Source organism: Electrona antarctica (assembly GCF_951216825.1).
Source record: "Electrona antarctica genome assembly, chromosome: 22".
In the NCBI taxonomy this organism is placed as follows: domain Eukaryota; kingdom Metazoa; phylum Chordata; class Actinopteri; order Myctophiformes; family Myctophidae; genus Electrona; species Electrona antarctica.
In genome coordinates, this window is record NC_136805.1 from 10,539,783 (window position 1) to 10,564,782 (window position 25,000).

Sequence of the window (25,000 nt, forward strand, 5' to 3'; positions counted from 1 at the left end):
CACACACACACACACACACACACACACACACACACACACACACACACACACACACACACACACACACACATCCATGTTCTCTTATGTACTGTATGCAGGACACACATCACACATCCATACAGTGAAATCCTGAGAGCTTGAAGAATGTATAAATGTTAGTCTGGCACGGCCATGCATGGTCACACGCACACACACGCACACGCACACGCACACACACACACACACACACACACACACACACACACACACACACACACACACACACACACACACACGACACAGATCAGACTAACCAAGACGGGCTCCTCCTCTACATTCTCCTCCTCGGTGTTGTCCTCCAGGGAGAGCTGCGTGGGCCCCAGGGCCGACGGGGAGCCCTTGCCGTTGCAGTCGCTGTGGCCGCCAGCGACGGCGGCCTGGAGCTGTGCATGCTGGCGGAGCGGTGCAGGAAGGGTACCTGGAGAGGGAATGAGAGATTAATTTTAGGACACTTTCTGTGTAGGCTCTATGCACATTTTGGAAATAGCTCTTCCTACTTCCTACTTCTGGGGGGCTCTTCCGACTTCCATCACAGGTGTTACCGATAATACTAATGAAGGCTCTGTTCCATTCAACAGAGTCAGGGTGCTGAGTGGGTTCCAAATGGCCCTCGTACAGGTGTGTAACTCTGAGAGCGTACAAATGGGTCATGGGGGAACATGGAGGTGATTGAAAGTAAAATGTTTGAGAACCAATGTACACTAAACGGAAAACAAAGCCTTAGTTAGTTAGTTGCTGCGAGAGTGAGGTCCAGCCAACACCAACGGGATTAAACAAAGCCTTAATTAGTATTAATTAGTCTGCGGAACCCCAGGGGTATCTTCAGGGGTCCGCAGTGCAGACCCCCCTTTGAGAACCGTGGCTGTACTGTACAGTCGAGTGCCACCGAACCTTGTCCCTTATCCTTTTCCTGTATTTCACATATTGCAACTGATGCAAAATTAGTTCAGAAATCAACCAGCAGTTGGAGCAGCATGTTTTTTATAGAAGTGTTAAAAGGAACCCTGGCTAATAAGACAAGTATGCCTTAAAACATTATAATTTCTCTCTATAACTAAAATAAAATAATAAAAACACCTATATATTATATTTTATTTTATTTCAGGAAAAGGATAAGGGACCAGGTCGGTAACCTGACTCCGCCAGATGGGGCAGCAGAGAGTACACTGGGTTCCCCCCTCCTGCTCCCATCTGGGAACTCTCAGGCAGACTTGATGCTCCGGCCACAAAACGGCCTGGCCAATCAGAGGCAGCTAGAGGCGGGCTCAAGGCATACACAGTGCTGCCTTGATCCCGCCTCTAGCTGCCGCTGATTGGCCACATACCTGCAGTGTGGTGTCGGGGGGCAGGTCCATGGAGCTGCGCGTCTCCACCGACTCCATCCTACGGTGCCTGGTGGGCCGCTGGGGCTGCTGGGACATGGAGTCCGTCCGGGCCAGGGAGGTGGTGTCGGCCCCCTCCCCACCTCCTCCTCCTCCTCCTCCTCCTACTCCACCCCCGTCCTCCTCCGAGCTGGAGCCTCGCTCTCCGGAGAGGAGCGAGCGGCGCTCCCCGGACTGGCGCCTGGCGCTGTGGCGCTTGTTGAGGGAGGGGGCGCGGCCCAGGCTGTTCCAGCTGGAGCGGCGGCTGGTCCGGCCGCTGCCGCTGCCGCCGGAGCTCCACGGGGCGCCGGCGCCGCTGTGGGGGGAGGAGCTACGGACGCTGGTCTGTGGGAAAGAAAGGTGGTCAAACCAGTGGTGGAAAAAGTACTTGACTGTACAAGTTTTCTTTCTTTTCAAAATCTTTTTATTCAGGTTTTTTGTAACAGAAGCCCAGGGGCAAGTATTAAACAGACATAAAAAATATAAAAATAAAACTCAATCCCCTCTCCCACGCTCCCCCCACCCACAATCCCAAGGATAGTAGGAAGAACAGTCTGGAGGAAATAAAAAAATTACTGTACAAGTTTTGAAATGTATAAAAATCTTTTATACATCACCGCTCCAAAATCCAAATGTTCCAACATCCAGCACACTTCATTGCATATTGGTTGTTGAAAAATGTTTTACGAACTCATACGGAAGTATTTTTGAATGCTTTTTGGCAATAAAATGTATATAGTCTGTCATGCCAATAAAGTACAAGTACGTCACTATAGCTGTACACCTGAAATACAGAGTGTAACAGAGTGATAGTGGGAGGGAGAGAGAGAGAGAGAGAGAGAGAGAGAGAGAGAGAGAGAGAGAGAGAGAGAGAGAGAGAGAGAGAGAGAGATTGTGAAGAAATCTGGAAGTCTTTATCCAGCTCCGTTCCAGACCATTGATTTGTTAAATTGAGAGTGTCGACGGCGGCAGTCAAGTAGAATATGGCCGCTATTACTTGATTGTTTGACTGGCACGACACATTAATCATCGTCAATCACCTCGACCTCCTCCTCCTCTGCACGCCAGCACAGCCACACGGCGACGCAGGCCTGAGCGACCAGGGCACTACTTATCCTCTTAGCACGCATGCATTAGCAGTCACCTCGTGGAACGCTGAGAGAGTGATTTGAGATGCTTGATGAGCTTTCATCTCCAATGGGGTTTCCTCTGTGTGTGCGTGTGTGTGTGTGTGTGTGTGTGTGTGTGTGTGTGTGTGTGTGTGTGTGTGTGTGTGTGTGTGTGTGTGTGTGTGTGTGTGTGTGTGTGTGTGTGCGCGCGTGCGTGCGGCGTGACAGACAGCAGTCGACAGGTGATTTGAGGTGTTTAATTAAATTTCAAACTAAAGTCATTGTTGCATTTGATAATGATAATGAGGTTTGGGGTTAAGATTAACACATCTGTGGTGCATCCACCAAGTTAATTTAATTTAGCTACACATTCATTTGGCATTTGTATCTGTACATATTGAAGTTATTTTGTTTCACACATTTGCTACTTCAAAGAAATGTAGTCTAATTGCAACTGTACACTTTTGAAAAGAAAAACAAATCAGTATAATCATAACTGATGAGCATGTTTTAGGGGGGAATCACGGCACTCCATCTTTAAAAAGAATGAGGAGATGAAGGTTGGGTTATAAGCCCTGTTTCTCACAAAAAACATGCAGTAATCCTGGTCTCTATACTGCCTCCCCCTTGCCAGCCGGGGCGCCTGATGGACGGGAAAGGAACTGGTGGTTGGAATAACGTGTTCTTTCCACATGCTACGTATACAACCGGGGAAACTCCCCCCTGTCAGGTGAATAGAAGCGGCTTGGACTCCTCATGCATATAGAAGGAAGCATGAGGTCAGTCCGTTGCTCTCCCCAAGGTTGGTGGAGGGAGTGTAGCGCCCCAGGATTACATTAGAGTGAAAAAAATGGGTTACAAAATCGTGGGATAAGCAAATATAGAGAACATAGCCCCTGTTTGAGACACAAAGAGAAAGAGGTGTGGAAAGCACTAACCGGTGACTTGTCGTAGAACGCCGGGTCGATGGACACGTTGCTGGCGCGGCGCGACGCCTCGCAGCCCAGGACGGGGTCGCCGCCCCCCGGTGTGGGCAGCTTGGGCACGGGCATGGGCGTGGCGGCCGTGTGGGTGATCAGAGGAGGGGTCAGGCTGGTTTTCAGGTCCACGTGGCCGTTTATGGGCACTACTAGTAAACAAAACAAAGAAAGAGGTAATAACGGTATTTCTGCTGGTGAAAAACAAAACAAAATGTAGGTACACAGACCCCCCCCCCCCCCCCCCCCCCCCCCCTTATGACACATGGTTCCTAAACACTGGGTCGGGACCCAAGGTTGGGTCGCTGGCCAAACTTTATGGGTCCCTTTGAGTTTCCTATATTTTGTTTTGATAATTATTTCAAGACGTTTTTTTTTTTTTAAATCCCAAAAGAGCTAAACATTTCATGAATTAATTAATTGATTCTCTTTCTCAGTAATTTCATAAAGAAATCAATGGAAAATGTAAGAAATTACATAAATTATAGAAAACAGATGTTGAAGAAGTTGTAAAAATCGCCGATCATGCTATTTTCACTATAGTTTGGGTCCCGGGCAAACGTCTAATCTCTCTTTTGGGTCACAGGCTAAAAAGTTTGGGAATCAGCCCTAAGGCTCCATTTCCAGCAGGCACTCCAGATGTTATGATGCACAGCCAGCCTCCGTCGCTAGTTCAGGCAGTCAGCTCAGTAGAGCGCGCCTATACCTGATCAGGTGACTAGTCTCATGCACTCTTTACCTGATCAGAGCGGCTATTTAAACTTCTCTACCTATACCTGCTGATTCCTGGCTTCTCTCCTGCTGTGCGGACGTGCGTCGCTGCTGCTGCCTAGCCTGCTAACCCACTGCTCATGAAGTCCCAACGCCTCCCCAGCATCCCCCTGCATGGGGTCTTAATTCATTCCCAGTAATTCTATTTGGCTTATAACTTAACAAAACATGTTCATACTACAGAGAATGAATAGACAGAGCCCTGACGCCAAGCTATGCTTCATACATCTATCATCTATGCTCCATTATGCTCAATAAATATATATTCTGAATTCTAAGAGTTGTCTGACTGAAATTGTGTTAATCTTTGGAGGCAGAGAAGGAGGGCATTCAAGGTAAGCGAAGTTTGAAGGAAAGAAAAAGAAAGCAACCGCGTTTAAGAGGAGATTAAGCTAAGGGGAGGGGTGGCAAAGAGACATATCATCCCAGTTGAAATTCTAATGTGTCATGCCGCTGCTCGGCGAAATCAATATTTGAGCAGAGCCTTAATCTTACGAGATGCGTGCGAGGGAGCGTAATATTCCGCCAGCAAAGACAAACAACACACGCGGTAGTATACTAGAGCACAACATGCGCGGTGGAAATGTGACTTTAATAGCACTTATTCCTCTGCGTCATTCCCGTGCACTCCTCGGTATAGAGTAAGAGCCAAGAGGAATACATTACAGGCCCTTTCAGCCACTGGAGAAGTTTGTTTTTTAAATTCCGTCCATATGAGAGAGGGGAAGGAGGAAGAGTACAATGCTGTTGGGAGTTGAGAGGGGAAGGAGGAAGAGTACAATGCTGCTGGGAGTTGCGCTCGGCACATTTCATCCCACAGAACTCCTCCGGACGTCTGTGTGCATGGGTGTGCGTGCGCGCGCGCCGCGTGCACCCACGTGTGTGTGTGTGTGTGTGTGTGTGTGTGTGTGTGTGTGTGTGTGTGTGTGTGTGTGTGTGTGTGTGTGTGTGTGTGTGTGTGTGTGTGTGTGTGTGTGTGTGTGTGTGTGTAAAAAAGGGGCAGAGAGCCGACATGCAAGGAATTGTAGATGAGGCAGTGGGTTGATGAAGAGGGAGCTAGACAGGGCACGTGCCTCATGGCCCCGCTGTGGTTAAAGAAAAAAGAAACCAGCCAAGAATGAGCGGAGAGAATGAGACCTCAACACGGACTCTGTGACATTTTGGAGGACATTATACCAAACGATAACGACACATTCTTTCAACCTGTAGTTTTTTTTAAATGGCATAAAAAATGGAATCTGCAGGGATGCTTAGCCAAGATGATTCAAGGGGGTGGGGGGGGGGGACACCACCACCACCAGGCACTTTACTTTTACTAATGCATCTGGGACGAGTTGTAATAAAAAAAGAAAGAAGTTTGTCATAAGAGAGTCGAGAATTCGGAGAGACTCCATTAGGGCTGCATATTTAAAGCCAGCAGATTACCCTTACAAAAGCAGTGCGTGTGTGTGTGTGTGTGCGTGCGTGCGTGCGTGCGTGCGTGCGTGCGTGCGTGCGTGCGTGCGTGCGTGCCTCACCTGCGGATGCAGACAGGTCCTTCTTGCTGCCATTTACATCCTCCATGCTGCGACGGATGGAACCTATCTCTGAACCTGGATTAGACTCATCGCCCTTTACACACCCGCGCGCACACACACACCCACACACACGCATGCGCACACGCACACGCACACGCACACACACACACACACACACACACACACACGCACGCACACACCAAACACACAAATTAAAGTAGTGAAGTGGCAACCGCGGTCTTGTGTGGACTATATAACACAAACTAAAACAAACTAAAACAAAACAGCGGGTGGGTTGAAGTTGCCTCTGTAACACGCAGATCTGGGCTCAGTTTGACTTCCTGAAGAATACGCGTCGTTGTTGTTGTACGACCTAATGCAGCACGTGGTAGACGTTCTGACCTCAGATCAGCGACTGCAGAGGCAACCTGACTACAGACACACACACACACAGTTCACCACGAGGCTACGATGAGTCCAGACTAGTGACGGAGAGACTAAACCATGGTGGCCGATCCGGTTCGACCGCAACATGCAGGACAGTGCAACGTCTCGCTGAGAGCGACCACACCGAAGCAAGTGTACAGGGTGGTTTAGACTAGTCATTGGTTAGACCAGTCATTAGTCCTACAACTACAACCTATCTCAAACCCTCACCCTAAACCTCCCACGGGGCAGCACACCTAAGCCTAACCTTAACCCATGTCTAACCAATGACTAGTCTAAACTAAGTATGCACCCCAGTGTACATGTATCTGGAGTGTCATACTCTCTGCAACTCAGAGAGGGCTATGGATGGTATACGAGAACAGGTAGAAGATCACCGTGCACCGAGCAGTGCTGACGAATGGTTATGTATAATGCAGAAAGACAAAATGTTATAATTCAGCTTAAAATGAGTCGAAATGTATCTCTCTTAAGCCCAAACCACACCAAAGGGTCCATACGGGACGAGACGGTAGCGTTGGTCCCAGCGGTGTGATATGTCCTGTTCCACGTCCACCCAAGTAATTCAACTGGTTCAATTCAATGGGCCAAACCACACCAATGGGTCGCCATGCAACTCCTTGTAACCGTTTAGGTGCAAGGAGTTTGGATAGTGTGGTTCACATTAGCACGTGAACTGATATTTTGCCCACCATGGCATATAGTAAAGCACCCAGAACAGAGCTTCGGTGTGGTCAAACACACACAGAAAAACCTACTAAGGAACACACACACGTATACAACAGCGTACAAGCTAACACAGACACACAGACACACACAGGCCCACACGCACGCACACATGCGCACTTATTTTTCTATCACAAGCACTCTCGATGTCTACCACTACCTCAAACAAAAACACGCACGCACGCACGCACGCACGCACGCACGCACGCACGCACGCACGCACGCACGCACGCACGCGCGGGGCCAATCTTCAGTGTGGTCTCTCAGTCATAAATCATCCACACGGCACACAGTTTGTCAGAACACCGCAACTGTTTGTCCATCGTTTTTCACTCCGTCATTGTTTGTGTCAAAATAATCCCCCTTCCCGGGCCGAGCACTCCCGTCTGCAACTTCCTCAGCCTGCACACTGTCTGTGTCTGAGCCATGATTCCTCTCTGCCAGCCTCTATTCCTGTCTCTGTTGTCCTGGCAGGGCTCGTCCCCGGCCGGCCCTGCAGATCAAGAGCTTTGTTTCGTAACTGACTGTTACTAAAGGACACTTCGTGCTTGGAGCGACAAGTGCCGACCGATTTCGGAGATTTCTGAGTTCTGAGGATTCATTACTGTCACATTGCATCAGTGGGGAAAGTGACTATAAGTACTGTGCTTAAGTACAATTTTGAGGTGTTTGTACTTTACTTGAGTATTTCTAATTTCCACAGTACACACTTTTACTTCTACTCCACTACATCTTAAAAACCCAATTTGTGCCCAAGACGTCTCCACAGACATCCCATGGTGTGCCCAAGACATCTGTACACGTCTTAGGATATTTCATAATTTCAAAACTTTTTTTCTTTTCTTTTTTGCGAAATCGGATGGGCACTCCACGTCGCTATTTTGAAAGAACACAAGGGCACACAATGTGTTAATACACACAGGTACAAAATAATACATAACACACGCACAGACACACACGCACAGGTACAAACACACATAACACACGCACAGACACACACGCTCGCGCATGCATACACAGTACTGATCGTCTGCACCGCCTACTACGCTAACAACAATTCATCACCGACCACAGGTAAGTAAAAACGGCAGACTATCAATCCAGAGTGACAGCCTTGATAGGACGAACGGCGCATGCAGTGGAGCATCGGGTGCGACGCGCTCAACCTCTCCCCTGTCGCTCTGTCTCTCTATCTCTTCTACGCCTACCCCTCCTTAGCCATAACCTTGATTTATACCGAGTCGTGCCCCAAAAAGAGCTGATATACGAGCGTACAATGAGTCGCCGTGAGCTTGTAGATTGGCGCTGCAAGTATAAATTAGGCTTTCTTGTGGTATTGGGGATCACCACAGTCACCTTATAGGCTAGGATCGGAATCTGCCCTTGATAGGTTATACTGATGGTATAATGCTATGCCATTGGCCCAGAGGGTAATGGTATATAATGCTATGCCATTGGCCCAGAGGGTAATGGTATATAATGCTATGCCATTGGCCCAGAGGGTAATGGTATATATAATGCTATGCCATTGGCCCAGAGGGTAATGGTATATAATGCTATGCCATTGGCCCAGAGGGTAATGGTATATAATGCTATGCCATTGGCCCAGAGGGTAATGGTATATCATGCTATGCCATTGGCCCAGAGGGTAATGGTATATAATACTATGCCATTGGCCCAGAGGGTAATGGTATAATGCTATGCCATTGGCCCAGAGGGTAATGGTATATAATGCTATGCCATTGGCCCAGAGGGTAATGGTATAATGCTATGCCATTGGCCCAGAGGGTAATGGTATATAATGCTATGCCATTGGCCCAGAGGGTAATGGTATATAATGCTATGCCATTGGCCCAGAGGGTAATGGTATATAATGCTATGCCATTGGCCCAGAGGGTAATGGTATATAATGCTATGCCATTGGCCCAGAGGGTTTTGAGGCCGACCACAAGGACCAGGCGGAGTTCATAGTCAATATATATAATAAAACTCAATGACACATGTGGCCTCATTCAGTCCGGTGCACTGTAAGCCCTGTTGGGCTCTAGTCTGTACGTGTTAGTTAAGGTGTTCCGTTTTGGGTCCAGCCTTAATCCCCGGGCTCTGAACGCGTCCACAGGTGGCACTACGGCGTCACATATCACCACCGTGCTGTCGGTCCTTGACCCTGGCCCCGATATAGTAGAGTTAAGACCACTCTACTGTGTCCAACGCCAGCTGGGGTCTCTCCCCTGAGTGAGAGGTGTGTGCGTGAGAGCGTGCGTGTATGCATGTGTGCGTGACAGGAAAAATCCATTCGAATGACTCTAAATGGACCCTCCTCCTGTTTTTTTTAAATCATTTCGGTGTTGTCAGTTTCTCATCCTTCATCCTCTGCCCGCTGTCTGTATGTCTGTCTGTCTGATGGGAGACAAACAGTGCATCATATATGAGGGTCCGTTTGGACTGGGCTGATGGGAGACAAACAGTGCATCATATATGAGGGTCCGTTTGGACTGGGCTGATGGGAGACAAACAGTGCATCATATACTCCTACTCTATACGGTACCTCCCTGCAGTTTCTGTTATAAGCAGATCACTAATTCTGCCCACGAGGGAGAGAGGGAGAATCCTCTCCAAACAACAACCAGCTCTTCAGAGCCGCTGCATCTGCATGGGCCAGAAGGAATTATCTTTTAGTTTCTAAATTAAGGGATACAAAATGAGAGGATAAAAAAACAGGGGGATACAAATTAGAAATTAGAAAAAATTAAAAATTAGGGGATAGAAAAACAAAAAATAGAGGGTAAAACAACAAGGAATGCCTGACTGGAGGGAGGAGTGGTATAAGCCCAAAAACATGGCAGCAAAGAGCTTAAATACTTAGGCAAAAATACGGAGAATGAAGTCGACAGCAGACGGGCAAATGAAGGTTGTTTCCGGAGTTCCATTTATTTCCAGAGTTCAGAATACAGCATCACAGCCATGGAGGCCTGAGCCCCATGCATGCATCCTTCAGCCTCACGGCCATGGGGGCCTGAGCCCCATGCATGCATCCTTCAGCCTCACAGCCATGGGGGCCTGAGCCCCATGCATGCATCCTTCAGCCTCACGGCCATGGGGGCCTGAGTCCCATGCATGCATCCTTCAGCCTCACGGCCATGGGGGCCCCGAGCCCCATGCATGCATCCTTCAGCCTCACAGCCATGGGGGCCTGAGCCCCATGCATGCATCCTTCAGCCTCACGGCCATGGGGGCCTGAGCCCCATGCATGCATCCTTCAGCCTCACGGCGTCCGGAGACTAACTCGCCCTGTTGCAGACATTTTAGTATAGGCTTTATACAGATCAGAACAACGACATCAAAGGAAAAGCCAAAGGTGGTCTCAGGTTCCCCCCTGTACCAAATTGTCAAACATGTCCATATTAGGTGTGGTCACAGGAAGCCCAGGAAGAACACAGTAGGTGTCCTAAGCAGGCAACCCCCAACCATTTGTTTGTGGTCACTGGCTATTCCAGCTCAGTGGCCTTGTGGTTAGAGTGTCCGCCCTGATACTGGGAGGTCGGGGTTCAATCCCCGGCCGGGCCGGGTCATACCAAAGACTCTAAAAAATGGGACCCAGTGCCTCCCTGCTTGACACTCAGCATCAAGGGTTGGATTGGGGGTAAGTCCCTGCGACATACTAGCGTCATGTCCAGGTGGTGTACTTGTACATCAAGCTGACTCACGCTACAGAAACAGGAGATAGGCTCCTGCCCTATGGGCCTCATGGCTCGGCAAGGCTACTTTACTGGCTATTCTGAGATTCCTAGCCTGCTAAGGACTCTGTGTCATGACATGTTTGCCCAGCTGAGAGACAATGTAATGTCACACTATACTATAAACAGCTATTTAATGTGAATTGTGTTTCCAGATACCACACCTATACTTCTACGTAGGTAAATACAGTACAGAAACTCTCAGAGCAGAGCGAGCACACACACAAGGGCTCAGAAAGGAATAACACAGAGCTTCGGTAGGTATAAGACCTGGATTTGAACCGCAGCAGGTAATTTGAACAACGTGAGGCCTGATCTTTATAGGCTACTCGGTTGTGCATCGAGTTTGGCACTGCACATATAGCTAAACCCACCAGCTATTTGCAGTGCGAGACATCGGCATGCAGTTAAATATAATGGGATATATGCATACACACCATTTTGGAAAGAACTTGGGCCACTTCCCTACTTCCTACCGGTGATACTAATGAAGGCTCTGTTCCATTCTAGTCAAACAGAGTCAGGGTGCTGCTATCGTGCATGTTGGCTCACTGGAAACACTCTGCTAACACAGGTGGGTCTCAAAGTGTCCTTGAGTGGGTTCCAAAAAATGGCCCCGTACCGGTGTGTGTGTAGGGTCAATTTTGTTCCATTTGTACACTCTCAGAGTTATGGGGGTCCTTGAAATTAAAAACTTTGAGAACCACGTACTGCTTGCACACTAAATGGAACAGAGCCTTAATTAGTATCATCGGTAACACCTGTGAAGGAAGTATAGGGAAGCGGCCTGGAAGCAGGAAGAGTTAAGGTGGTTGCACACCGGCCGCGTTTTTCTGAAAACCGATGGAGAAACGCTGCTAAAAATCCGAATTTGCATCCGCGCCCGGTGTGTGGATACCTTTATTCTGTGTGCATAGAGCCTATCATTCAGGCGTAAGCGCCATCAGGGATGTGAAAGGAAGAGATGTATAACGTTAGGGGGAGGGGGGGGGGGGGGGGGGTTCATCATAGGTCCCCAGGGAAATCCCTGGGTGACTGAAATAGCCCAGGTCTGTTTGGATAGCTTGTTTACACTCCGCTACCCCAATTTGGACATGGCTGCCGCGGGCAGGAGACGGAGGCCGGTCTCTGGGCACGCTGATGATAGCCACGGTGTGATGATAACACACACACACACACAGTTAGTCACGCACACGCACATGCACACGCACACGCACACACACACACACACACACACACACACACACACACACACACACACACACACACGCACACACAAATTGGAGTCCTATCCACATTAACAGTAATGGATTGTCTGTGGCTGGACATAAAGTAATGACTTTCACACAAAATGCGATCCAATCATTCAACTACCGTATCTATCTATCTATCTATCTATCTATCTATCTATCTATCTATCTATCTATCTATCTATCAAAAAACATGCCGCCCAGTTTTAGCCCATTCATTGGATTTAGACGACACCCGTCATATCAGCAGGCGGAGGGAGATCTCTGATCATCTGAGAATAGACAGCACGGTTTGAACGTTTCCTGTTGCAGGACTACTAGTCTACTGAACGGTACCGGCTGCTACTTCCTTTTAACCCCTTGAAATGGGACATTCTGCATAATGACTACTTTAAGTGTATTTCGATGCCAATACTTTTGTACTTTTACTCAAGTGCATTTTTGAATTGCGGACTTTTACTTGCAACAAAGTATTTCTACATTGCGGTGTTGCATATACTTTTACTTAGGTAAAACAATCGAGTACTTTCTCCACCACTGAATGACACAGACAGGACACGCTACACCATCTGTTTTCAGCGGATTGGCTCATTTAGCCAGACGGCGGGCATTGGCCCGGGCTTTAAGTGACTGAGTCATACAAACACTGCAGTGGATCGCCTCAGTCTCTCCATTAGCTCTCATCATCCCTCTCTATACTTCACTCAGATTAGAGCTGGCTGTGTGGCGGCCCTCTGAAAGGCTTGTACTCCCCCGTCCCCCCTCCCTCTTTCCCTCTCTCTCTGTGTGCCAGCCAGATAAAACAAGAGACGAACAGGGAGTTTTTTTTATTTTATTTTATTTGGCATTGCTGGTTCAGTGTGTTTTTACCCTGAGGACAGAGAAAAACAACAGAGCGAGAGACGGTGTTAAAGGAGGTCAGTGATGTGCAGGGAAGCTGCATACCGATGAGGTCAGCAGGGACACGGTCTCACCAGAGCCATAGAGTATAGACAGAGTTATTAGTTACGCAAATTCTGTTCACGTCATGGGGCTTCAGTCCAATGGCGGCTCTTCTACATAGACCTTCTATTGGTTTGTCCCTTATTCGAAGGCTTCAAATAGGGACAACCGGAAGTTTACGGAATGCATTGGAGTCTATATGGGCTCGCGCGAGTACATGAACCACGTGACCGGGCTGTTTTCTGCCCCCTCAATATCGCTTCTATTAGATGGCTCTGGGTCTCACCAGAGGATGCTTTAAAAATGAAGGTACCCCCCCCCCCCCCTCCCTACCCGCCCCAGGCAACCGAACCAAACCAAATAAATTAGAATCCAACCCAACTACCCAGAACGAAACCAAACCAAACGAGATGAAACCCACCCAGCCCAACCCAACGCAAACCGAAGCAAACAACAAATACCTCAACTAAATCAAACCACACACACACCAACGCAATACAAATCCAAGCCCAGCCAACTCAAAACTATCTAAATTAAACCAAACCGACTCAACCCAAACCAACACGACCTGACCTGACCTGACCCAACCCAACCCAACCCAACCCAACCCAACCCAACCCAAATCCAATCCGAACCGAACCAAGCATCCTGACACCAGGTTGTCTCTAGAAAGCCCAAACCACACCAATGATTCTCCATGCAACTCTAACGCCAGGGCTCCACCGGACGCGTTGCGTCTCCGTCGCGTCGCGTCAAAAAACGCACCGGTTCAATTTTAATGCACGCGTCGCGTCTCCGTCAACGCGGGCAGTGGAGCCACCCTTCATTGATTAAAAAGGGAACATTCCCTGACGGTGACGGAGACGCGACGCTGACGCGCCCGGTGGAGCCCGGCCGTTAGAATTTGCAACCAAACGGTTGTGAGTATACGCATGTAGAGTAGACGCATGTATAGTCATATATATAGTCTAGCCATAGTCAACCCATCCCCCCCCCCCCTCCCCGGAACATGTCTTCAAAGCTCGGCATCCAACACGCTTTGAACTGAGCACATTGGACTTTTCGTTCCAGAGATAATGGCCAAAACATCTTGAAAACGGCCACTTTCGGTGTGAGTGAGTTTTGTCCATTATCGCCCATTTCTTCTTTAATAAAACGGCCTAGGAAGGTCGGACGGCGGCAAACTAGATACCCGAGTAGTTCACTTTGAGCTGCATCCCCGCTTAGGGATTAGCATTTAACACTTAGCATTTTCTCATGCCAATAAAGCTCCTTTGAATTGAATCACTTGCGTCGACATGCGTCGACATGCGTCGATATGCGCCACCATGCGCCGCCGCCGTGCAACAGGACATATCACACCGCTGCAGCGACGCACGCCAAAACCGCTTCGTTGCGTCTCGACCCATTGGTGTGGTTTATTATTGGGCGTTATGCCATGCATGCATCTCAGCTCGACATCTGACAGCCACCTCAGTGAGCTGAAGCAGCGACACCCACACACACACGCATGCACGCAGCAGGGAGGGGGGAGGGGGGGAGGGGTGAGTAAGGACAACGAGGTTGGAGAAGGAAGGGACGGGAGGCGGGCATGCAGGCGGAGTCGGTGTTAATACAAGGGAGGAAGAGGAGGAAGAAGAGGAGGAGGAAGCAGTGCTGTACTCTGTGTACATACCCCTGAGTCTATAGGCAGCGGAATGAGACTCAGCCGGGCATGCAAGTCCTCTCGCTTGGTCACTTCCTATAGCAGAGAAGTAAGTGGTGGACGGCACGGCCGGAAAACGGGGGAGGAGAGGAGAGGGAAGAGCAGGAGAAGGAGGAGGAGGAAGAGGAGGAGGAGGAAGAGGAGGCCCCCACGACAGAAAACAGCAGCACAGCAGAAGGAGCCATGTTAAAAAGGACATCCCAACAGCCCTAGAGATAAGTCCCACTTCCCCCACTGAGCATTGTTTCCAAGGCTATTAGACTGTCTAAAATACGTCTAAATGTCTGTCTGAAATGGGTTGTAACTGGTCTGAAAATGAACGTTTTAAAAAAAAAATTGCACGGGTTTGAGAGGGGTTGAGAACCCCTGGGCTAGACGACTTTTCAACCAGTGGTCCTTGAAGGGATTCCAGGTGGTCCCCAGCTAAATGAATGAAGGGATTCCAGGTGGTCCCCATGCAGCTAAATGAATAAAATGATCTAAAGTTAGTAATCAAATGGACCCTCCTATAGACCTTTAACTCCGGGTCCATTTGGTTTTCATTTTACGCTCTCAAGAGTTAAATTATTGATAAACATCTGCATTTCTTAATTTACAAGAAGACTACACAATTAGAGAATGTAAAATAATCGATATTTTGATCAACGTTTGCCTTGTTATCTCTCCTAATGGTAACATCAACACAGCATGGAATTGTGGACAAGATCTTATCCAACGACAACAAACTATTCTTTCGTTTTGGGTTTGAGAGGCTAAATCTCATCAAATGGTGGTCCTCCGTGGCACAAATGCTGAAAAAGAATAATGGGCCTGGAGATGAAAAAGGTTGAAAACCACTGCCACCCAAACTGTTTCATGTCAAGGACCCCCGAATCGACATTTATTAGCCTGCGGACCCCCATTAGAAAATATATTCCAGAGACCAGTGATTCTCAACCTGTTTAATTTCAAGGTCCCCAGTTTGACATGCATATTAATCTACAGACCCCATTTAATGGCATTGACCCCAATTTATATTGTAAAATCAAAGTTAATTTAACTCTGAGAGTGCACAAATGGAACCAAACGGACCTGTTAGGGTCCGTTTGGTTCCATTTGTACACTCTGAGTTACAGACCCATAATGGTCCATTTGGTTCCTAACTACCATTTAGCTGGGGACCCCCTGGAACTCCCTCAGGTACCCCTGGGGGTCCCCGGACCCCACTTTGGGAACCCCTGCCCTAGACCATTAAAAACGTTGATTATTAGACCAGTTACAGCCCGGTTTAAGACGGATGTCAAATAGCAGACTATTGCTCAGTGGGTTTATACCATGCAGAAGAAGAAACATTCAGAAGGAGGGGGGGGGGGGGGGGCAGGGGGGCAGCTGCAGCGTCCAGGGGAGGGGGCCGATGGGGGGGGGGGGGGGGTCGTCCCAGGGTGCAGTGCGTGTGCAATACTGCGACGTCTTGCAACTCGGAAACAAGTGGCAAATCCAACAGAGCAGAAAACAATCAATCACATGTTGCAAAGTTTACATTCCACCACCAAGAGAAAATGGCATTCAAAAAAAGCAGCAGTATATAATAGTCATTCATATATGCTGTTGTTAGTTCAATGGCATCGCATTGGCACTGTGACACAGGGCTGTCAGATCACATCACACAGTGCATGGACGAAAAAAGTGTGTGTGTGTGTGTGTGTGTGTGTGTGTGTGGTTTTCATTGCGCGCCTCTGTTAATGGAGCTCCATAAAGACTGTCTGAATTGTCTCCATTCTCTCTAACCTCACTCGCCCCGCACGCCCATATCTGTCACATCACACTCTTATAGGGGGAGGGAGGGAGAGACAGAGAGAGAGAGAGAGAGAGAGAGAGAGAGAGAGAGAGAGAAGAGCAGTGGTGGAACATCTCCAAAGCATCTCGCGGCCCACCCATCTGTCCACTTAACACAGCCAATAGGCTGGTCAGTTAAGAGGTGGGATGGGTGGGCCCACTGGGCCGTGTGTGTTTTCAGAGTACCTTACGATCAATCATTCAAGTCGGGAAAAAAACCCCACATCATTTCTTTTAAATATTAACAATTTGGTTGCTTTTGAGGGAATATTCCGTTAAAATACAACTGTTGTCTGCAGAGGTTGAGGAGGAAGAGGGAAGACACGTTTCAGACTAGAGTGATGATGAGACGTGGACCAATGAGACGAGAGTTATGTTGGGAGATGGACCAATGAGACGAGAGTGATGATGGGAGGTGGACCAATGAGCTGAGTGTGATGACGGGAGGTCGACCAATGAAAATGGACAAAAAAAATTGCATTCTAAATAAGTGGATGTCAGTAATACAAGTGTGCGTATGCACAATTGTGTGTGTGTGTGTGTGTGTGTGTGTGTGTGTGTGTGTGTGTGTGTGTGTGTGTGTGTGTGTGTGTGTGTGTGTGTGTGTGCGTGTGTGTGTGCGTGTGCATGTGTGTGTGTGTGTGTGGACTATAGATCGTGCCTGCCGAGCCTCGCGCCGTATATATAGCGCCTCTCCGGTGACCCGGGCTCATGCACGTCATTCAAGCGCTTGTTGCCTAGAAACCCTGACGCACGGCAAAGTTTTGGTCCTGTCTAAAAATACCTTTGGTTTGTTTGCGGAAAGGACGAGGAGGAGGAGGAGGCGGCTAGATGTGTATATGTATGTATGGGGGGGGGGGGAAATAAATAACAGGAAATAATGAAGCGCTCCGAAGACGCACGCGGGAGGAAGATGAGTGAGAAATAAGGAGAGGAGATGGAAAGTAGGCTACAGTGAGGCGGTCGCGCAAAAGAGGACAAGTTACAGTTGGAGGCCATCGATATTGTCCTTTTCTTTTTGCTGAGGTTTGCGTGATCTGCGCAAAAGGACAGTTAACCCATTTTGGGCGGGAACTCCTTTTGGTGTTTTAAACATTGTTATAATTTAGCTATTGAAAAATAGCAGATCTACAAGCTCATAGCGCGCCACCGAGTGGCGCGCTACGAGCTTTGTAGGTCTGCTATTTTTGAAAAATCGTGAAAATATTTATTTCAGAAAACTGGAGGATTTAGAAGGATTTTTTTTAATTTTGAGGTCAGGCCTAAATGGGTCAAATGATAAGGGACAATATCGGTGGCACCCAACTGTAGGTTGGAAAGGCCCGGGAACGCATCTGTGTCACTTTAGCGTTTAACCACGTTAACTCATTTATCTGCGAAATCGCCTTTTTCACGCCATTTATATAATGGCGCTCGGTGCCGAGAACGCCTTTTCAGCCCTCCACCCGATGGCACTGTGGCGCCGAATGTGTTAACCATTATTTTAAACTTTAGCCGTTGAAAAATAGCAGATCTACAAGCTCGTAGTGCGGTATGAAAAATCGTTAAAATGTGTGCAAATCCTTGAATATATATTCTTTCAGAGCAAACTTTTTTTTAACTCAAATATTTGCTTCTGGGTCGTCCCTGGAACGACATATTTTGAGATGGTACTGTAGGTCGGAGGCCAAAGATCTTAGGTCTTATTGGGTTAAGAATCAATCTGTGTGCGTGTGCCCATGTGTGTGTGTGCGAGTGTGTGTGTGCGCGTGTGCATGTGCGTGCGTGTGCGTGTGCGTGTGCGTGTGCGTGTGTGTGTGTGTGTGTGTGTGCGTGCGCTTGGGTGGAAAGCCTCAGGTGTTGCACGACAACAACACCATCAAACGTATACTGCACATCGCCTGAACTAGTGCATCAGGTCAGAAAAAGATAAACAAAAAAGACAAGACACAACAAACACAATTTAGAGTCTATTTGAGCGTGTTCTGCTATAGCGATAGCACCGGGAGGGACACACATGGGGTCAATGTGTTCTGTAATGTGCTTTCATCCACCATAGCTGCGCGGAGGGGCTATTTGTACAGCTGATAAGCAGAACGGTCGGAGAGAACGACTCCAATGAATCCATATTTTATTGGTCTGTCAACGTCTAGCCCACTCTCTCTCTATCTCTGTCTCTCTCTCTCTCTCTCTCTCTATCTCTATCTCTGTCTCTCTCTCTCTCTCTCGGAGATCAAAGGAAGAGGTGCTGTCAGCTTAGAGAGAACCAGAGAGAGGTCGAGGGACAGAAGAGGAGAGAGAGAACGAGAGAGAGAGAGAGAGGGGGGGGGGGAGGGAGAGAGAGACAGACAGAGAAAGTCCAGATAAAAGTGATAGAATATACAGAGGTAAACCTACAGAATGCTCTTTTGATTTATTCAGCTCATCTCCCTCCTTCTAACTCTCTCTCTCTCTATCTCTCTATCTCTGGGTAGAACATAAATGGGGCTACCTGAGTCCAAACAATAACAGCCATTAAATCGAACCTCCTCTTTCTTATCGTGTTGTCTCACATCCTCCCTCTGTCTATCTCTGCCTCTCTCAATCTCTCTCTCTCGCTCTCTCGGTGTGTGTGTGTGTGTGTGTGTGTGTGTGTGTGTGTGTGTGTGTGTGTGTGTGTGTGTGTGTGTGTGTGTGTGTGTGTGTGTGTGTGTGTGTGCGTGTGTACGCGTGCATGTGCATGTGCGTGTGTGTGCGCGTGTGTGCGCGTGTGTCTCTGTCTCACTATCTCTGTCTCTGTCTCTCTCCCTCATCGTCAAGAAAAGCATGGCAGCCGTGCAGGGGCGGAGACGTGCCATGCGCGCCGTGCGTGTCTTTTGTTTCATATGAGATAAGGAGAGAGAGAGAGAGAGGGAGGGAGGTAGGAGGACGCGTATCCAAAGGGAAGGAATTGAAGACGCGGTGTGTGTGTGTGTGGGGGGGGGGGGGGGGTAGTCTTGGGCACAGTCATGAGCGGTGTGTCGTTTCCGCTGACGGATGGATGGCGTGGCGGTCGGACGATAATTAGGAGGACAACAGACGGGGGAGGAGGAGGAGAGGTGAAAGACACAGGAAGACATGAGAGGAGGAGGAGGAGGAGGAGGAGGAGGAGAAGGAGAGGTGAGAGACACAGGAAGACATGAGAGGAGGAGGAGGAGGAGGAGGAGGAGAGGTGAGAGACACAGGAAGACATGAGAGGAGGAGGAGGAGGAGGAGGAGGAGAGGTGAGAGACACAGGAAGACATGAGAGGAGGAGGAGGAGGAGGAGGAGGAGAGGTGAGAGACACAGGAAGACATGAGAGGAGGAGGAGGAGGAGGAGGAGGAGAGGTGAGAGACACAGGAAGATATGAGAGGAGGAGGAGGAGGAGGAGGAGGAGGAGGAGAAGGAGGAGGAGGAGAGGTGAGAGACACAGGAAGATATGAGAGGAGGAGGAGGAGGAGGAGGAGGAGGAGAAGGAGGAGGAGGAGAGGTGAGAGACACAGGAAGATATGAGAGGAGGAGGAGGAGGAGGAGGAGGAAAAGTGTGACGACTTGTGCGTTCTTCTCGTCGTGTCCTCTTGAGAATCCACCCACGCCCACACCACCACGAGAGAGTTTGAGGTGTACGCACGCAGACAAAATAAAGGTGCTAACTGTCTGGAACCCAAAATGATTCTTGAGAGTGATTCCATACATAGAAGAACCATTATGTTCCTGTGTGTGAAATGCCTAATTTATGAATACCTACACCTTTTCAAGGTAGTTTAAGTAAAAAATGGAACAACAACAGTCAAAGTCAACAAGGCAGTTTTCCTATATTGTGTTATTTGTATTATATATCTGTGCTGTCAGGAAGAAACCACCTAACTCCAAAATGGTCATTTTTCAGGAAATGAAGATAACCTTATTATTTTGAAAACAAAGCATCATCAAAGTTGGTGTTGTGACTTTATATATAAGGCCTATATTGTCAATGACTTGCATGGGAGGGGGAGAGGTGGTGGAGTTTTTTCTCTTTTACCAACACACAGACATAAAGGGTGTCCAATAGTAGTGATTCATGAGAAAATAAATAAAAAACAATGATCGAAAACCTTATTTTCAGCGGATAATGTTTGAGAGCCTACTTTCTCTGTCATTGTATTTGTCCGTGGCCACACGCCAGGAATAGCAGATCTACAAGCTCACGCACACCTCACATCGGCGACGAGTCGTGGGCTTGTAGACGTGCCATTTTTCAGCAATCGTGAAGTGCATGTCCGCACGTACGGCACTCTGCGTGAGTGTGTCCTTGTGACCGTTTGTATGTCTGTATCTAAGTATCTATTGTTCAGTTATTGTCATTAAGTCATCATTACTTGATTGTACACAGGTGTGTCGTACCTCGGTCTGGAAGCCCTCCACCAAGATGGCCACCAGCAGGTTGAACAGGACGTAGTTGCCGAAGGTCATGAGCGCGATGAAGTAGAGGGCCGCCACGGGCGTGGTGGACGCCATGCCGTTGTACAACACCTTGTTCCAGTCCTCCTGGGTCAGGATCTGGGAGAGGAGAGGAGAGGAGAGGAGAGGAGAGGAGAGGAGAGGAGAGGAGAGGAGAGGAGAGGAGAGGAGAGGAGAGGAGAGGAGAGGAGAGGAGAGGAGAGGAGAGGAGAGGAGATTGGGCCATTTAGTTAGTCTGATATTGCAGGCTATAGCTATAGTAAAAGACAGGCTGCAGATGATAGAGCTTAACGTGCAAACAAAGGGCACATTATGTCGACAAGAGGCTTAAAAGATAATTCTGGACTATAGACGTTTTCTTACCTTAATCTGATGTTATTATAGCCTAGAAGGAGTGGTACAGGTGAAAACATTCAGAACTCCATCCCGAGACGACCGCAGCTCCGAGTGTGCGGCGCCGTGGGTTTTGCGGTAAATCACTCATTTTGATCGCTCAAAAAAACAAAATGGTCGTAGACATCCGTCTTTCATATAATGTCGCATAACTCTCCACTGTGTTTTTGTCCCAAATGGGCCGCCGTACAGTGGGCTATACGGCGGACCCAAAACCCACATCGCGATAGAGTTGTGAACATTTTGGAGCAATGGCAGGAAGTCAGTCAGAAGTTACAGAACCATGAGATTTTGAGGTTTTGTATTCAGACAGCCAGCAATGAGTAAAATGCTCCCAAAAAAAATAGTATCTGTGACACATCTAGGGGCCACAATCTGCATTCAAAGATGTTCCTAGAAGCTTTGTCATTTGTCAATGCAGATTGCAGCCGCTAGATGTGTCATTTGGGGAGCGTTTTACCCATTGCTGGCTGTCTGAATACCAAAAAAAAAAAAAAGCTCATTAAAAACATTTTCATCTTATTCTCACCTGAAACACTGTGACTATGGCCCAGAGCAGGGAGTCAAAGTTCTTCCTGTCCGGCAGAGTGTCCCCGTCCCTCTCAGAGCCGAACTTGCAGCCGAACAGGTGCATCCCCAGGATACTGATTAGGGGGAGAGAGAGAGAGAGAGAGGGGGGGGGGGGGGGGGGGGGGAGAGAGGGGTGTTTGTTCATCACCATGCTGGCTTGTGGTGACCTCTCTTTATCAAAGTTCCGTTTTTGCCATGGACATAAAACAAATAAAGGGAAGCTCCGCACACTCAGATCTGTGCACAATCAATGTATTTATTTAGCAAGCTTTCGGTCTACTGACCTTCTTCAGGCATCACGAAGAAGGTCACGAATCGATGCCTGAAGGTCAGTAGACCGAAAGCTTGCTAAATAAATACATTGATTGTGCACAGATCTGAGTGTGCGGAGCTTCCCTTTATTTTTCTCATGTTCCCTTTGTGGTTCCAGCACCTCACTTAAGTTTTTTCAGCGGATGAGCGGTGGTTCTTTTTACATTTTTGCCATGGACATATAAAATATATTACCAGAAGAGCTAGTCCTGAATGACCACATCAGGTATGTAAAGGTATGAGTGTACGAATGGAACCAAATGGACCCATTTACGGGTCCATTTGGTTCCATTTGTACACTCTCAGAGTTAAGGGGGTCCATGCAAATGAAACATTTGAGAACCACTGTCCTAGTGGACTCATAATATGCCATATAGGGTGTAAAAAAGGTCATACACATTCTGAAGAAAACCTGGAGACTTGACATGTACCAAAAGGGGTTCCCGCCCAAAATGGGTTAAAACAAATTAGTATTTGTGAGCACCACAGTGAGTGTAGTCATACAGAAACAAAAACACACAGAAAAAACACATAAAAACAACATCAAGGCAAATAAAAGCAGAAGCATTGACATAACAAAATAAATACAAAGAAGAGAGAAAAAGATACATCATAATAGAAATGTCACAAGATACAGATCAGTAGAAAATAAACAAACAACAAAAGAAAAGAAAACGTTGTAGGCAATATACAGAGGCACAAAGCTGAACCAGTATCAAAATTAATTTTCTTTATCTGACCTCAGAGTTAATGTTTGGTTAGGTCCTTTTGGCCAAATGCCTTACCTAATGGAAAGAAACTAAAAGAAAGAGAGAAGAAGAAGAAGAAGAAGAAGAAGAAGAAGAAGAAGAAGAAGAAGAAGAAGAAGAAGAAGAAGAAGAAGAAGAAGAAGAAGAAGAAGAAGAAGAAGAAGAAGAAGAAGAAGAAGAAGAAGAAGAAGAAGAAGAAGAAGAAGAAGAAGAAGAAGAAGAAGAAGAAGAAGAAGAAGAAGAAGAAGGAGGAGGTGCTATCCCTGTTCGGTTGTTGACTCTTCCTAATTTATTTCCAGTTATTATTTATTTCAAGCTATCAGGCATAATTAAAGTAAAATGAACCACTTGAACCCCAGCATCCATATTCTAACATTAGCCAAAAACGGCAGATCTATTTCAGCTGGGGGGTTTTTTTGCGAAGATATTTGGTCTAGTGGGTAAAAAGAGCTGTCCAAGTATACAGAGCCCACTCAGGATGAGTTTAGTTCAGTTGTTTTAAGTCAGTGGTTCTCAAAGCGGGGTCCCGGGGACCATCTGGGTTCCTTGAGGGGGTTACAAATGGACCCTTACAGGCCTGCAAACTCTGAGTGTGCATTTGTACACTCCCAGATGTATGGGGGCCCTTGGAATTAAATAAAAGGCTTGAGAACCAATGATTTAAGTGGCAAATAAACATGAAAGTAACGGCGTGTTTCTTCTTCAACTGTTAACAGACTGTACTCCCGCGCTAACAGCATTTTAACCCATTTTGGGTGGGAACCCCTTTTGGTGTTTTAAACATTATGTTATAATTTAGCTATTGAAAAATAGCAGATCTACAAGCTCATAGCACGCCACTCGGTGGTCTGCTATTTTAGAAAAATTGTGAAAATATTTATTTCAGAAAACTGGAGGATTTAGAAGATTTATTTTTTATTTTGAGGTCAGGCCTAAATGGGTTAACTATTTTGACAGCATGGGAGGAGGAGGGCGGGATGGGAGGAAAATGAAGAAACAATACTTGCTGTACATATTGTACACCGAGTATTTTCTCAATGCACAACTTTGCGCCCTGTAACTTAATTGGTGTGTATCACATTGGTGATTTTTGTATTATATTTTTTATAGGTACTTTGAGGTGTACCGTGGATGTATTATTGTCTGTTCTGTAACTTGTCATGTACAATGTTAGCCTGGCTAATAAGCCAGACCGAATCAGCCGTTGGCAAAAAAAAAAGCCTGCCGGACAGTGTTGTGTGATATTAGTCTGGCTTATTAGCCAGGCTATAGTACAATGTAGAATTGAAGTGTAGTTTTATGTCTGCCTTTTGGCCAGTTGTCTCAATGTGAAAGAAAGAAAGAAAGAAAGAAAGAAAGAAAGAAAGAAAGAAAGAAAGAAAGAAAGAGAGAGAGAAAGAGAGAAAGAGGGCAGCCGGGCGACGGGGGACTGGATGACTGTACTGTGTGTAGAGGCTCTGTGACGCATCAGGCTCAATGAGCAGGCCTGTGATGTCTGATGTGCAAGCTTGGCAAGTCTTCACTCCAGTCACACACTGTTTATCTATGCACCAGTCCCAGTAGGACGTCCCTGTGTGTGCGTGTGTGTGCGTGCGTGCGTGCGTACATGTGAAAGAGAGAGAATCAAAGAAAGTGTAGATGGAGAAAGAAAAGTGGAGTGTCTGTGTGTCTGCATGCATGTGTGCGTACATACATGCGTGCGAGAGAGTCGCATGAAGGGGTAGATGGAAAGAGTGCCGCATGTGCATGTGCATGTGCATGTGCATGTGCATGTGCATGTGCATGTGCATGTGCATGTGCATGTGCATGTGCATGTGCATGTGCATGTGCATGTGCATGTGCGTGTGCGCGTGTGTGCGTGTGCGTGTGTGTGCGCCTATGTGTGCACTCTGGGGGTCGTCATTTCGCTGAGCTGGTCAGAAACCTAAGCAGGCAGATGAAGAGATGCTGATGAGGAGAGAGAGATAGAGAGAGAGAGAGAGAGAGAGAGAGAGAGAGAGAGAGCGAGAGACAGAGAGAGAGAGAGAGAGAGAGAGAGAGAGAGAGAGAGAGAGAGAGAGAGAGAGAGAGAGAGTTGTGTTGTGTGGGCGTCTTCGATCTCTCCTCAGCGCCGTGCGTCGCTCCGCTCTGATTCCGGGGACTCGCTGCATGAACTTCACGTT

At 47.6% G+C, this 25,000-nt stretch overlaps 1 protein-coding gene across 1 annotated transcript in view; it reads right to left on the minus strand.

Annotated features, from left to right (window-relative positions):
* The window catches only part of cacna1g (calcium channel, voltage-dependent, T type, alpha 1G subunit), a gene marked incomplete at its 5' end in the record, with an annotated part of 243,541 nt that overhangs the window by 126,234 nt on the left and 92,307 nt on the right, over positions 1 to 25,000 (minus strand). Inside the window, 7 exons of the mRNA XM_079492215.1 lie at positions 294 to 457; positions 931 to 949; positions 1,365 to 1,745; positions 3,448 to 3,638; positions 5,775 to 5,868; positions 20,758 to 20,913; positions 21,737 to 21,851. Of these exons, the coding sequence (XP_079348341.1) occupies positions 294 to 457; positions 931 to 949; positions 1,365 to 1,745; positions 3,448 to 3,638; positions 5,775 to 5,868; positions 20,758 to 20,913; positions 21,737 to 21,851 (1,120 nt within the window). The remainder of the gene's footprint in view (positions 1 to 293; positions 458 to 930; positions 950 to 1,364; positions 1,746 to 3,447; positions 3,639 to 5,774; positions 5,869 to 20,757; positions 20,914 to 21,736; positions 21,852 to 25,000) is intronic.